Below are 14,976 nucleotides of genomic sequence, written 5' to 3'. Positions count from 1 at the left end.
TTCAAGTGCTGGAGACAATAAATAAACTGGAAAAATGGTTGAAATAAAATTATAAACTTGAAATAAATTATAATTAAAACAAGGACTTCTATTGCTTGTTTTCAAATCTGTCAGTTTGGAAAATCTTTTCTTAATGTTAAAACTCATTTTCAGGTCGATGGAGTACAGCAATGTTTAAAGTTAACAGAGAAAATGCAAGAGCACTTGGCAGTGCTTCAAGATATGAAAAGCCAACTAGATAACCAGCAGCCTATTAGTAACAACCTGGAAATACTAAAAGATGAACTAGAACAACTAGAGGTAAGTACTGTGTTCTTAATGCTTGTACTTCAGTGACGGTTGCTAGGAAGAGCCCTTAGATTAAAAAAAAAAAAAAAAAGATATTTCAAATATCATTAAAGTAATTCAGATTTCAATGTCTTGCTTGCTTAGCAGTTTAATGCATTTTATATATATTCTCTTTGCAGTCATTTGAATCAGGACTGGCTACCTTTGCAATTATCCTAAAAAAGGACATGAAGTTGACCAAAGAGTTTTTAAAGTTTTGTCACAGGGATATTCCTGAAGAGAAACTTAAAGAGCTAAAGATAAGCTATGACTGTTTGCGGGAAGCATTTTTGGTTGTCTGTGAAACATCTTCAAAACGAGCAAAGCAAATAGTCTGTGCTGTTGACTTGGAAATGGTACGTTTTTATCGGTGTACGTTTTTGTCTTGGTTTTCTTCAAGGTAATTCGGCTAAAAAGAAGGGGTTTGGTTTTGCTTTATTTTGTTTTAATATAAAAATACATTTATGATTTTATTTCATATGATAAAAAATGTGACTAGGCTCCAGGGATACAAATAAATATACAACATCCCTTTCTAGTCTAAGCTTGCAGTATCACACGAGCAACTTCTAAGCAAACTGCAGAGATTTTCAGACTGGATTGCAGAAAACCATGAAATTGTAAATGACTTCATAGTGAATACTAATGGTATAGAAGAGATGAAGAAAAGCTTACAGCTACTTAAAGTAAGTATCCTTTATGGCATGTGTTGGTGCTTCTGCCAAATGTTACTACTTATTATGAAGTATTAACTAGGTTTTGTATACCTGTACATTAACTTCTATCACTTAAACAGACAGCTAGAACTAATTACTTAAGAAGACAACTACTTGATTTGCTTTTTATCTTGAAAAAAATTTTGATAGAGTTTACCTTACTAAGAAGGCTATTTGTTCTGCTTACATTCGTCGCAATAAAATATGACCCTTTTTGGAAATCTGATTTATAATGCAAATGTTTTGGTGATTAAAATTGGATCTTTATGCATAAGATCCAGAATCTTTACTGAAGTTTATTTACCTTCTAAATCAATTACACGTGAGAATGGAAGATGGGGAAAGATAAAAAGCCTCTTCATTACACACTCCATGAAATGAATCATGAAAAACAGATCAAGTTTTTAGTGAAGTTCATGTGTGAATGATAAAAACGCCATTATTTTACTGTGCTTTATTAGGGTTCCAGTATGCACAGTAATGTCATAGGGGCTGCACAGTGTGTAACTGTGGGCAGAATTTGCCACACTGCTGGAAATCGGGCTTCTTGCTGTGGAGTTAAGAATAGGAATGCTTTCAAGTAAATATTTAACATTTCTGCGTCTTCAAATGTAGAACCTAGAAATGTTAAACCTAACCGGCCATAAATTTTTCAGAGCTGAAGGTCAGCCAGTTTTCAGACATCCATGAGAGAGCAAAGAAATAGAGATGTTCAAGGTCATCTTATCTACTACTTGGACTGGGACTGACCCAGAGGCAAACCATGCTCAAATTGAAATGCCATATCTGAATGTGTCAGAGTGATTCTGACCTAGAGTTTTGATTTATTGTGGCTAAAGTGTCTCTGAAAAACATTTTGGAACAGGGGCTAAGAGAAGAGAGTAGTAATACTTTTTAAAATTTATACTGAATTTGTCTTCTTTGCTAGTCATTTCCTTCTCTTCATTTACAGAACAGTGCTGCAGAGCTTGGCAGTAAAAAAATGCAACTGGAGTCCACTGCGTTCGACATTCAGTTCTTCATTTCTGAACACGCCCAAGATCTTTCTCCTAATCAGAGCAAACAGCTACTGAGGCTCTTAAATACCACCCAGAAATCTTTTCAGGAAGTACAGGAAGCGATAATATCTAAAGTGGAAACTTTAGAGACTCAGTTGCAGGCAGCGCAAGAGCTGGGTGATCAGAAGGTTTGCCTTTCTGTGCAAATGTGTGCTGAGCGGTTTTGTCTATGAGCAAGGAATTTTAATACCAGCATGCACTATGAAGTGTATTCCTATCTTCTCAGTTTTACTACAGATACATTCATACTACTACAAAGATGGTGTTGAGCAAGTTTGGTGAAATGTCATTTTTGTCTCTCCTTGATACAGTCACAAAAACAGCATGTTATTAATAGATTATGGACAGACATAGTTTGGGGCTTTAGGATCTGTACAGGCTGAGGTGACCAGGTCTACTCTTTCTAGCAATGAGAGAAATTTACTTGAGGTTTCTCACAGGTGTTTGTTTAGCAGCTATATCAATAACTAAAGCAGTGATCTCTTTTGGCTGCATCTGTAATTAATCTATGAATTTACTATCCCACCATTGCTCATCACTCCTGTCCTGCTGAAGACTTATTTTCTCCTCTGATTTCCCAGGTTGTCTGCTTATATGATCTTTTTCTAGGCCTTTATAGTCCAGAATTGTTCAAATCCTTGCTACCATGTTTGTTGTTTTGACTGAGATGGGTTAGAGGGACAAACATGAGCAAATCAGCTAAGATATTTGCAATTCTAGGTGTGGGCCCTGGGAAAGCCATGGGTCAAGTTGGGGCAGTTACCTCTTCAGCTGGCATGGCTGCAGCTGTAGGATGATAAGATGCTGCAGTGTAACTGCATCTCCTCCTCTCTCACAGAAGCACTGTTAAGACTCAGAATCACCACCTCAACCCCCAGTTTGTGCATAATGAAAGGTGGTTAAGCATTCTGAGAACTTTGTGTTGGTTTACAATTTGTTTCTACCATGCTTTGTCAAAGAAACGTAAAATTGAGTAAAAGAGAGGCATAGATACTTTTCTAGAATTTAGTAATAATAATGAGCTTGCATGTTTTGTTCTTTTCTACTGCTTAAAAAGTCAACATTTTCTATTCAGGTAACATTATACATACCAACAAGAGCCTAATTCACAATCACAACTAACCTCTGTTTTGATATCCTTTTTTCAGAATAGTGTTTATCGCAGGTTTCAGCGGTTGAGACTGGATTTTCATTCCTGTTGTTTGGAGATTTCATCTTTCACATATGTGCATGGCCAGACTTCTATTGGGCAATTCCATCAAACATGGTCTCTCTTACTTACAACATACTTGAGGTTTATCCATAACTTCTGTATGTTCATCTTGCTCTTCATACCACTGCTATCATGTTTACAGCATACTTTTTAAATGGTTGCTCTGCAATATTGATGGTCAGAGGTAATTCCTATTAGGATGTCTGTTGGTTGCTGAAGTGAGGACATTTTTGTTTTACTGTTTGATTGTATTTGGCTCTAACCTAGGATGTGGCTGAACGGCAGCAGGAATGCAAAGAGAAACTGCAGGAAATCTGTGATTTGCTTACACAGACTGAAAATCGACTCATCGGACAGCGAGAGTCTCTTGTTATTGGAGACAGCAAGGCTGAGCTACAACAATACCAGACCAAACAGGAGGTATGCACAGTTCCAGTCACATAAAGAAGACTGAGTGCAGAGGAGAGTGACTAGGTTTTTTCGTTGAATAACAAGACTGTCATGTGAGAGGAGAGTAAAATAGACTTGTTTGACTTACCAAAAGTAAAGGCTTAATGGCGTGCATTTAAACTGCTGCCTGTGAATACACTCCAGTACGTGCCAGCTGGCGAACAAAAGCTTTCAAAGCAGGAGACACTAGAAAATGTACTAGACGTTTCAAAAAGCACTCTCGGAGCAGGCATGAAATTTGGTATATGAATCTCTAGCTGAAGATTGTCCCTGTTAGATATGATAAAATCAGACTTGTTAATTATGCAAAAATCATTTAATCAACTTTTAAACTGGTATGAGGGAGCGCTTATTCCTGTTCAAAATATTTTGAAGAATTTTGCTGCAAGGCTTGCCATTGCCTCACTCTTGTTTTGGTTTGAATTCTGTTTTTTCTAGTGTTGCTTGCAATCTCCTTGGTTTCCTTGCTTTCCTACTGAGACCTAACTTTTCAGCTGTATCCTGTCACCTGTAAGCTTTTACTCTGTCCTGACTGATGCTAACTGTGTTCATGATAGTTAACCACAGGCTAGTCAGCCTCACCTCCATCCCTGGAAAGGTGATGGGACAACTCATTCTGAACATCGTCTCCAAGCATGTGGAGGAAAAGAAGGTTATCAGAAGTAGTCAGCATGGATTCACCAAAGGGAAATCATGTTTGACCAACCTGATAGCCTTCTATGATGGTATGACTGGCTGAGTAGATGAGGGAAGAGCAGTGGCTGTTGCAGACCTTGACTTCAGCAAGGCTTTTGGCACCATCTCTCACAACATCCTCATAGGCAAGCTCAGGAAGTGCGGGCTGGATGAATGCAGGGTGACATGGATCGTGAACTGGCTGGATGGCAGAGCTCAGAGGGTTGTGATCAATGGTGCAGAGTCTGGTTGGAGGCCTGTAGTTGTGGGGTTCCCCAGGGGTCAGTACTGGGTCCAGTCCTGCTCAGCCTGTTCATCAGTGACCTGGACTAAGAGACTGAGTGCACCCTCAGCAAGCTTGCTGGTGATGCCAAACTGGGAGGAAGGGCTGACACACCAGAAGGCCGCGCTGCCATTCAGCGAGACCTGGACAGGCTGGAGGACTGGGCAGAGGAGAACTTGATGAAGTTTAACAAGGGCAAGTGTAGGGTCCTGCACCTGGGGAGGAATAACCCCAGGCACCAGTACAGGTTAGGGGTTGACCTGCTGGAAAGCAGCACTGTGGAGAAGGACTTGGGAGTTCTGGTCGGCAAGAGGTTGACCATGAGTCAGAAATGTGCCCTTGTAGCCAAGAAGGCCAAGGGTATCCTGGGGTCCATTAAGAAGAGTGTGACCAGCAGGTCGAGGGAAGTTATCCTCCCCCTCTGCCCTGGAGTACTGCATCCAGTTCTGGGCTCCCCAGTTTACGAAGCACAAGGAATTACTGGCGAGAGTCCAGCAGAGAGCTACAAAGATGATGAGGGGTCTGGAGCATCTTTCTTATGAGGAGAGACTGAGAGAGCTGGGTCTGTTCAGCCTGGAGAAGAGAAGGCTGAGAGGGGATCTCATCAATGTTTATAAATATCTCAAGGGTGGGTGTCAAGAGGATGGAACCAGACTCCTTTCAGTGGTGTCTAACAATACGATGAGGGGCAACAGGCACAGGCTGAAGCACAGGAGGTTCCATCTGAATATGATGAGAAACTTCTTTACCTTGAGGGTGCCAGAGCACTGGAACAGGCTGCCCAGAGAGGTTGTGGAGTCTCCTTCTCTGGAGACATTCAAGACCTGCCTGGACACATTCCTGTGTGATCTGCTCTAGGTGAAGCTTTAACAGTTGGGTTGGAGTAGATGATCTCCAGAGGTCTCTTCCAACCCCAACCATTCTGTGATTCTGTAAAGGACTTGGTACTCTTCCTCTTCTCCTTCTCCTAGTAGTAGTTTACAATACTGTAGAGCTCCAGATCAGGTTTAGTAATCTATAAAGGCATTAATTTACTTATTCATCTTGCTTTGCTTTGCTTTGAAGTAACACATCTAGTTTGTCAAAATTCTCTTAATAGTCAGTTGAAAGATACAGACACCCTTGGATTACCTCTTAATATCACTTACTTGTCTTAAGAATTTATGGCCTAGTGGGGTACTCATGGGAGTGAAGAACCGAGATAGCATATGTTTGTTGGGTTTTTTTCCCATCAGCTGTTTGTGACTGCATAGGAGACTAGTTCTTATTTGTTGACTGATTTCTTTTAGACACCACTGCAGAAATGTATCTTAGGAGGGGAGTGGAGGCTTAAAAAAGGTCTTTTATAGAACAAGTCAGAGCTTTCATCCACAAGGAGCACAGAGATCTTTGTCAGAGAAGAATCTTGTCTTGATATAGTGTCCCCAGGAAAATCTTTCTAACATACTTACCGAAGTGTTAAGTTGCAGTTTTAGCTGCAAAACTATAATTGCTGCAAAATCTGTAGTCTAAAATAAGCTCCAAATGTTTTGTCTTGCAGCTTCAGGAGTGTTATGCTGCATATAAGGAAAAAACCCCCTTCATTATTTCAGTAACTGGGTGAATGTATTCAACAGCATAATTATTGTTATAATTAAAGCTCCGTTCAAATAACTGAGAGGCAGATTTTTTTATCTCACTGTGTCACAGGACTAGGCAAATTGCTTTGGATAAACTAAAACTAAATGCCTGCCCTCTATGAAAATTAATGTTTTTTAGAGATTGAAATGTTTTGATCGATAACAATTAAATCAAAATATTCTTATGGCATTTCTGGCTTGAACAAAACCAAGAAATATGGTAAAACTTCGACCTGGGAAAGATAACTGCAAGTCTCTTTTATTCAGTCGCTATATTTTCTGCAGCTTTCTGTTAGGATAGTAATGGAATGGAGTTTGTCAGGAGACTCCCTTACTAACTACACTGTAGCAGATTTACTTTATCTCTTGATATCTAAAAAATAAGATATATTTTCTTCTGTGTACATGGAAATACAATATTTGAGCTGTTAAAAAAAGGAAAAAAGTGGCCTCACTCTGAATAGGAGAATAAGCCAGCAGACTTGAAATTAAAAAAAAATATTTAGCTGCAGCAACATTGCCAGATGTTGCATTTATTCCTTTTTTTTTTTTTTTTTTTTTAAATAATCCTGTCTGCAATTTAGTAATGTATCACATACTCTGCAAAGTTAGAAAGGACCAGTGTGGTGCTTGCCCATAGAACAGAGGTAGTTCCAATAAAGTTAGTTGGAAAGATCTGGTAAATAATTTACTTACTTCTATTTGCTTTCTTTTTTGCCTAAAGGAGATACAAAAAGACATGAGAATGAGTGCCCAGACACTGGCAGAGATTGTGAAAAATACTGAAACCTTCTTGAAAGAGAGTGGAGAAAAGTTGTCACAAGAAGACAAGACTGTTCTTGAACAGAAACTGAATGAAGCTAAGACAAAGTGTTTGCTCCTTAGCCAGAAGGCAGAAGAGTCTAAAAAAGAACTGGATAAAGCTATGACAACAGCAATTAAGCAAGAAACGGAAAAGGTTTTTAGGCAACCATTTCATATCTTTATTCAAACTTTTAATGTGTCTTAGGGGATTAGTCTTGCAACTTATTGTTGATATGCTGTGGAGTGATTAAAATTGTATTTCATTTGGATGACAAATAAGATGTTTGCTTATTTATTTTCTTTATAAAATAAACAAAATCTATGTCAATCAAAACCTTTTATTTAATTTTACTGTATTTTAAATTGCTCGCTTGCATATAATATTTTGTAGTGCCTAAAGATTTCTAAACTGAAACTTTAAAATTTCAATGTAGGTTGCAGCCATAGAACAGCTGGAAGAAAGTAAAAATACAATAGAAAATCTCTTGGATTGGTTATCAAATGTGGATAAAGAAGCAGAGCATGGCCGGAAATTCAAGCAGGCGATAGAACAGAATGGAACACACTTTGAAGAGGGAGATGTGAAGGCTTTGGAAGGAGAGGAGGACGATGTCAATGGTAATCTGCTGGAAATGCAAGACGTTGAAACTCGGGTCGACGGACTAGTAAAAAGCACAGAAGATAATCTGAACCAGCAGTATCAGAAAGTCAAGGTACTGTTACTGGGTTTATTCAACATTTAGGTGCTAAATGTGTCAGTCCTCATTCAACAGGAGTGAATTCAATCTCATCCTCTCTGTCATAGACTTTGGAACAGGCCCTAGGAAGTTAGTGATATACAGTGGTAGGAATTTCAGTAGTTAGAATGTATTGCAAATTTGTCACTTTTTTGCTGTTACTGTGGTTGTTCCCTGCAAACTAAGAAAAAGGACATATTCTACAGGTAGATGTTGAGAGTCCTGATGGTCAGTCTGTTCTTAATTTTTATAGAGAGAAATTAATGAAGGTAAATAAAATTCAAAAAGCAGCAACATCAATTAATAAGCTTTATGTGACTTACTCACAAATCTTTGTAGTAGCCAAATGATTCAACCCCCCTGCAATTCTCTGTGAACACTGATTACCAAGAGCTGCAAACAGTGGTTTGCTGAAATTGTAATCTTAATTTCCTGTGACTTTAACACATGGGCAGAGCACTTTTTGAAGGCTTCAGAAACTGTATGGAAATATGGTGACCAGGAGTCGTCCTTTCACTGAAACTAAACACAAAATGTTTTTTAACCAATATTATGAAAATAAGAAAAGCTTTTTATCATTTTGGTGGACTTTGTTTTACTCATCATTTCTACATAGAATTCAGCAGAGATTTCAAGACAATAATGGTCTAATGGAACCATCTGAGAAGGTGCTGGTTGTAATTTTTATTGTTTTTTCTTGTAGGCTCAACATGAGAAAATTATTTCGCAGCAGCAGGCTGTCATAATAGCAACTCAGTCTGCTCAGGCACTGCTTGAGAAACAAGGGCACTACCTTTCCCCTGAAGAAAAAGATAAGATGCAAAGGAACATGAAAGAGCTGAAGGCTCAGTATGAGGCTGCTTTAGCTGAATCAGAACGGAAAATGAAGTTGACTCGTTCTCTTAGAGAAGAACTTGAGAAATTTGATGCAGACTATAGTGAATTTGAAACCTGGCTGCAGCAGGCAGAACAAGAACTTGGAAATTTGGAGGCAGGTGCTTCTGACTTCAATGGTATTATGCTCAAACTGAAAAGGCAAAAGAGTTTTTCAGAAGATGTTATATCTCACAAAGGTGATTTACGGTATATTACAATTTCTGGACAAAGAGTTTTAGATGCTGCAAGGTCATGTAGCAAAAGAGATGGTGTGAAGGTGGACAAAGATGGTATTGATACTTCAGCTACATATGCTGAAGTGCAAAATAAACTGGATAGTGCTTCAGATCGTTTCAAATCTCTCTATACTCAGGTAAGTTTTATTTATACTGGGAAGGAAAGACTACTATAATCGATTTGGCAGTTTGTGTGAAAAGAGGTTAACTGATGAAACAATTATTGTGGGAAGTTGTAAATTCTTTGTTTCTTAAAGTTAGATAACAGAACAAGATGCTTTTCTGGAAGATCTGCCTTAGTCAAGTGCCAAACTATTTAAGGTCTAAATGGATGAAGTTTTTTGCCTTGTGTTATAAGGGAGAAGTCAGACCAGATTTCCTCATTACTCTTTCCAGCCTTAAACAGACTCAAATTTATGACAGTACAGGATGCCTGAATAACATTTTGGGGTGGAAAGAAATTGTAAGACTTATAGATGGATAATGTTTCTTTATCTTCCTTGTGATATTTTCCACAAGAGCTTATTTACATGCTTTCCTACTAATAAAATGAGTGTAGAAAGAGACTATGCCAAGATTGACATTCAAAATTTCAGTTTGATTTGTGTCCTGAAATAGTTTGTCCCAATGTGACCTTTGCACTAGGCGTGCAAAAATGTACTGATTTGAGGGTAGCAAGTCTTTTCCATTACTCTGCCAAATAAACATTTTATCCTTAACCCTCTGAGACTGGTCTCTAACTAATGGGAAACTTAGCAGTGCAAAATCTTTTCTCCATGTACCTTAGAGAGGGAAGATAATGCAGCTCTCTGTGCCATGTTCACGTATGGGATCTGTCTGGTAGAACCAGACAAACCTCACCAACTGGTCTCATGCCGACTTTTCCGCTGTTTTCAAAAAACAAAGAAAGTGTTGTTCGATGTTGATAATATTCTGAAATTTTACACTTTTGAGATAGTTATTAATTGAACCATTTAAGAGGCAGTTACTGTATGCTTTGGCTATGCCATTTCATAATTTTCTAAGATCATAGGTTCAGATTCCTTAGCAGAGCTTCAGTGTCCACTGATACAGTGTTGGTCTGCAGCAGTTGCCATCTTGGAGAGTTTTCATCCCTTTAAGGTTTTCTTGCACAGAAATGTAAATTCTGTAAAGTCATGGGTTTGATCACTTGATTACAAAAACAATGTAAACTCTGTTGAACAGTTTGTGAAGAACGCTTTCCATTTGCAGAAGCTCATTCTCCTACTTATAAGAACACTGAAACAGTTGATTTATTGGATTAGTTTGAGTGCGAATGTAGAGATTTCATTGCACAATTTTCAGAGAGCTTATTTTTAAGCACATCAAAATCCTGTGCTAATGGCTTGATTGGTGGTCTCAAATCAATCAACTTGCCAAATTCTATCCTATCCATATATACATTTAGCACAGACATTATAGACATGCTTTAAATGTTGGACCAACAATATGTAGAGCTAAACCAACATAAAGTAGACTTCTCATATTGAGTCTTGTTAAGAACTTGAAGGATAGAGTTTTAAAAAGCGAGATCTTCAAGTTGTAAATGCATTCGTAGTAACCTTTTTTTCCTTTTGTAAATGCTTCTTGCTTTTAATGAATGTCTATATTGTTTTTGTTTTTATTATATATATATTTGCACTCACAATGAGTTTATATGCTTATATATTGAAGGGATCTTAAAGTCAGTTTGGAGTTAATTGGTGATGTAAACGAGTGCATTCTGTACTTGCCCACCAGATGGAGACCAAGTACCAAATGTAAATATGAAAATTCAGTGTATGGAAGGCTCAGAATATAAATATTTGAAGTAACAGCTTATAAATATTATGACTTGATATAATCAATTTTTGCTGGAGAAACCATCTCCAAAAAGACTGAAAGAGTTCCACTGACCTTTTTACGTGATGATTCACTGTGCGTATTTTGGGGTACGCTAACATATAGGACTAAGAGGATCTTGGTCAGATGACGTTCCTAAGTGACCAAAGCAAAGCGTATGTGCCATACCGAGCCATGTCACTTTGGATTCGCTATGCAGATAAGGCATTTCTGAAAGCAGTACTCTGCTGTCTGTATGTTAATGAACATACATGTATCTTCTCTTTTTTTTTTTTTTTTTAATTTTCTACATTTTTGGTGTCAGAATGCTGACAAAGAATCTTTATGTTGGTGGATCAAAAAATCTTCCTAAAGCTTTTCCTGTTCTAGTACAATGGGTTAGATTCCAGTTTCCCAGCTGCATCAGTGAATTGATCCTAAGTCACACCTGCATAGCTCATCCAGCTGCTGTGCCTTAGTTCAGAAATGGGTTAGACAGTAGAATGATGATAGGAAAACATTCTGCAGTATTTCGGGAAGGAAAGTATGGCCTTGGTATGAAATGCAGCTCACAGTTTAATGTCTGCGTATTTGCTTGTTTATTTTCTACTCTTTCAGTGTAGCATCCTTGGAAATAACCTTAAAGACCTGGTAGATAAATACCAGCATTATGAAGATGCCTCATCTGGACTTCTGTCAGGTCTCCAGGCCTCTGAAATAGCTGTGAACAAACAACTGTCGGAGCCAATTGCAGTGGATCCCAAAAATCTCCAAAGACAACTAGAAGAAACCAAGGTGAAAAGCTTTGAAAAGCAGAAGTACTTTTGTCCTAAAAAGAACTGCTTTTTGCCTGAAAAACAGGATAATCTGATACAGTCCAAGTGGCTGCAGGCCGAATTCTTGCCTTGTATGCGGACATGCAACTTTTATAGTTCTGAAATTCAGCTTTTCGGACTGTTATCCGAAAAGCACTGGGGTGAAAAGAAATGGGAGACCAAGATGCCATTAGCAGTGGTGAAAGCAAGATGTGTTTCATATCACTTAGCAAATGATAGGGTGAAATCTGGAAAGTTTCTGAACTAAGGGTTTAGTGATTACAGTTTACTATCAGAGTAGGGTTTGGGATTGGACTTCTGATAGAGAAGACTGTTTTTATTTGTTGTCCGAGACTCTTGCTTTTTTGGTATTCACATATGTGTGTTACTGCATTATGCCAGGGATCATATTGGGTAAGCAGTGTGACGTGACCAGTCTGTTTGCCTGCTTCAGCTGGATCCAGTATGGTCTGCCCTGCAGAGACTGAATGTGACATAATTTGTGCTGCAGGGAAATCCGCCATTTCCGTTTTCTTTATTTTTTCCCTAGTAGAGACAAGAAGTGATGGAGCTTGTGAAGGTAAATCTCTGGGTAGTTGCGTAAAACGTAGATTTACAGAAGGTTTTAGGAACCCAAGTGTAAGGTGACTTCTATAGTTTCATACAGTCTGTTGTCTTTGAACTGACTCTTATATTTTCATAAACACGAACATCTATACTACAATTAAAATTCCAGGTTATTTATTTTTCAGTGAGCAAGGCTATTGATTGGGCATTTATTTCCTCCCTGTTTTATTTGTGCTATGTGGAGTATCCATGCAGGTCTGATATACTTACTATTGTCAAATGATAGTCAATGGAATACTATGTGCTTTAACTGTTTCCCTTATATCAGCACTATATATTTCACTTATATGAGCAGTAGTTACCGTTATCACATGGTGTCTTCCACGTCTGCCACTCAAATTGCCCAACACTTTGCTGCCTGACATGTCAGAGGAGACAAATCACAGCAATGCTGTAATACAACAAAAGTAGAAGTGTAAATTTTGAACTCCTAACAGTGTAACAATTTAGGTACATTTATGCTTCCAAGAACTAGAAGAGTAGGAATAACACCAATTACAATTTGAAGCTTCATTTAGACTTTTTGTTCGTTGTGCCAAAACGAATTATATCCTGTATAATGCCAATTTTCATGCAAGTAATACAAAAGGAGTGAGTACTGGGGTTCTTTTATGTAACGCCTACATGGATTACTTGCCACACAAAAGAGCACTCAATGAATATGAGCTGGGAAGAAGGGAGAGGGTGCAAAGTGTCAAAAGATTCAAAGGAAGGGAAAAAACAGGAGGCTGAAGAAAGCAAGCCAATTAATGAAAGCAAAACAAAGAGTATTGCTGAAGAAGTCAGGTGTTGCAAGTTAAAGCTGTCCCTTGTAGCCAACACATGCAGCTGATAATCCAGCTAGACACAGACCTTGGCAGCATGGTGGGGTCTAATCTTTTTATGGGGATTAACTGTTCTTCAGAATATTCTTCAGTGCCTCTGGCGTCAGCTTGCTTGCTTTCTGTCAGCATGCAAGGTTTTCTGGGACATCTTTTCACTTATTCTTTCTTTTTTTTTTTTCCCACAAGTACAGTAAGGAAAATTCTTCTTTGGGTCTGAGTTTTATTGCAGTGACATGACTTTTTTGTCCTGGCAGGGCAGATAGGATTGCCTTTTGAGTCATATCTTCATTAAGTTAGGGTACATGAAAAAATAAATGAGAAGTTCCTTCATTTTGACTGTACAGTTTAACGGATACATCATATACACTAGCACAGAGGCCTGAAATAATTTAATGACTATTCACTCTATAAAGTACTTTTATACACTGGAGAGAGAAAGCTGCTTGCACAAGTTCATTCAGCCTTGCTGTCTGTTGACTGTGGAGCAAGTCTTGGCTGGGCTGGGCTGTAAACCTGTGTTCTTCGGTTAGATGACAAACCCAGGCAAAAATCAGTGACACTGGCTCCAGGAGGTTCCTAAACTGGGAAGGCGATAATCTTATTTCAAGATATTCCTGTTTGCGCTACAATATCAGCCTGATCCTTTGTCAATACAACTGATGGTGAAAGTGTAACTACTGCTAATGACTCTTTTTCCCCCTGAATTGTTCTCTGATTCTGAGTTGAAAAATACGTTTATTTCTCTTTTGGATAGTATATGAGTCTGTACAAGTAGTCTTTGAAAACAATTAGTCGAAAGACACCTTTTGAAGCTGCATGCGAGAAATCAGTTGAGTCAGAGAAGTACTGTAAAACAGAAGGTAAAAAAGAGGGTGAACAAACTAAAACAAGAGCCAGAAGATCAACAGCAGTTATAGCCACTGCTGAAGATTTTTCATAAAGAGAGGTCATAAAATGAGTTAGTTTATTCCCAACACTAAGTTTAGTTTGTACGGCATATCTCAGCCTTGCATATGTGACTATTAGCTGTATTGAAAAGCATAACTGATAATTGTGGAATTTTATAGGTTCTTCAGGGACAAGTGTCTAACCACCAAATTGCTGTAGAAAAACTGAAAAAAGCTGCTGAAGTGTTGTTGGATACAAGGGGAGAGTTGACACCAGACAAAGATGAGATTCAGAAAACACTGGGTAAAGTGTCTACTTTTCTTAACACCTCTTTTTATCACTTGTGTCTGCATCCAGGTACTGAAAGAGACAAAATATAGTTTCCCCATTCCTGTGTCACTCTTCAAGTCCATGTTTTGTTGAGCCATAAGCTATTGCAACACAGTAACTTCATTGTTGGTCTGTCTCCTAGATTGATCCAAATGCTTTTCACTTAAAAGCTGTCTTTTTTTTTTTTCTTCAGAAATAGGGATTATGTTTAATTCCCATGTTACAGATTGGCATGCCAAACAGAGGTAATGATTTCCTGAGGAACATAAATTCTCCAGTAGGAAGGAGCATGTTCAGGTTCAAGGAACATGACTCCAACTATCTGTTTCCAAGCAATTATTTGAAATTTGTTTAGCCAAGGAACTATTTCCTTCTGACTTCAAGAAACTGTCTGTGATGAGTTGACCTTGGCTGGCTATCAGATGCCCACCCAGCAGCTTTCTGGCTCCCCTTGCCCAACAGGAGGGTAGAAAAACCCGTGGGTCGAGATAAAGACAGGGCAACCACTTAGCAATTACCATCATGAGCAAAACAGACTCGACTTGGGGAAAATTAAATTTAATTTGTTGCCAAATAAAAGAGTTGCAGGTCTAATGAAGAACCACCTGGCAGAACATTTCAGCTCTAACAATAACAGACATAATTGCGGAAGAGCT

At 38.4% G+C, this 14,976-nt stretch overlaps 1 protein-coding gene across 23 annotated transcripts in view; it reads left to right on the top strand.

Moving 5' to 3' along the window:
* The window catches only part of DST (dystonin), a 307,703-nt gene that overhangs the window by 198,691 nt on the left and 94,036 nt on the right, over positions 1-14,976 (top strand). For 16 of the 23 annotated variants that reach the window (XM_065632844.1, XM_065632843.1, XM_065632821.1 and 13 more), the window contains 10 exons: positions 154-300; positions 468-683; positions 867-1,013; positions 1,996-2,229; positions 3,582-3,734; positions 7,066-7,299; positions 7,580-7,858; positions 8,586-9,131; positions 11,455-11,631; positions 14,170-14,293. In XM_065632844.1, the coding sequence (XP_065488916.1) occupies positions 154-300; positions 468-683; positions 867-1,013; positions 1,996-2,229; positions 3,582-3,734; positions 7,066-7,299; positions 7,580-7,858; positions 8,586-9,131; positions 11,455-11,631; positions 14,170-14,293 (2,257 nt within the window). The remainder of the gene's footprint in view (positions 1-153; positions 301-467; positions 684-866; positions 1,014-1,995; positions 2,230-3,581; positions 3,735-7,065; positions 7,300-7,579; positions 7,859-8,585; positions 9,132-11,454; positions 11,632-14,169; positions 14,294-14,976) is intronic. The other 7 variants (XM_065632833.1, XM_065632832.1, XM_065632836.1 and 4 more) reach the window with 1 other exon arrangement.

This window comes from Caloenas nicobarica, chromosome 3, assembly GCF_036013445.1.
Source record: "Caloenas nicobarica isolate bCalNic1 chromosome 3, bCalNic1.hap1, whole genome shotgun sequence".
Lineage (NCBI taxonomy): Eukaryota > Metazoa > Chordata > Aves > Columbiformes > Columbidae > Caloenas > Caloenas nicobarica.
This window is presented reverse-complemented; position numbering and strand designations above follow the sequence as displayed.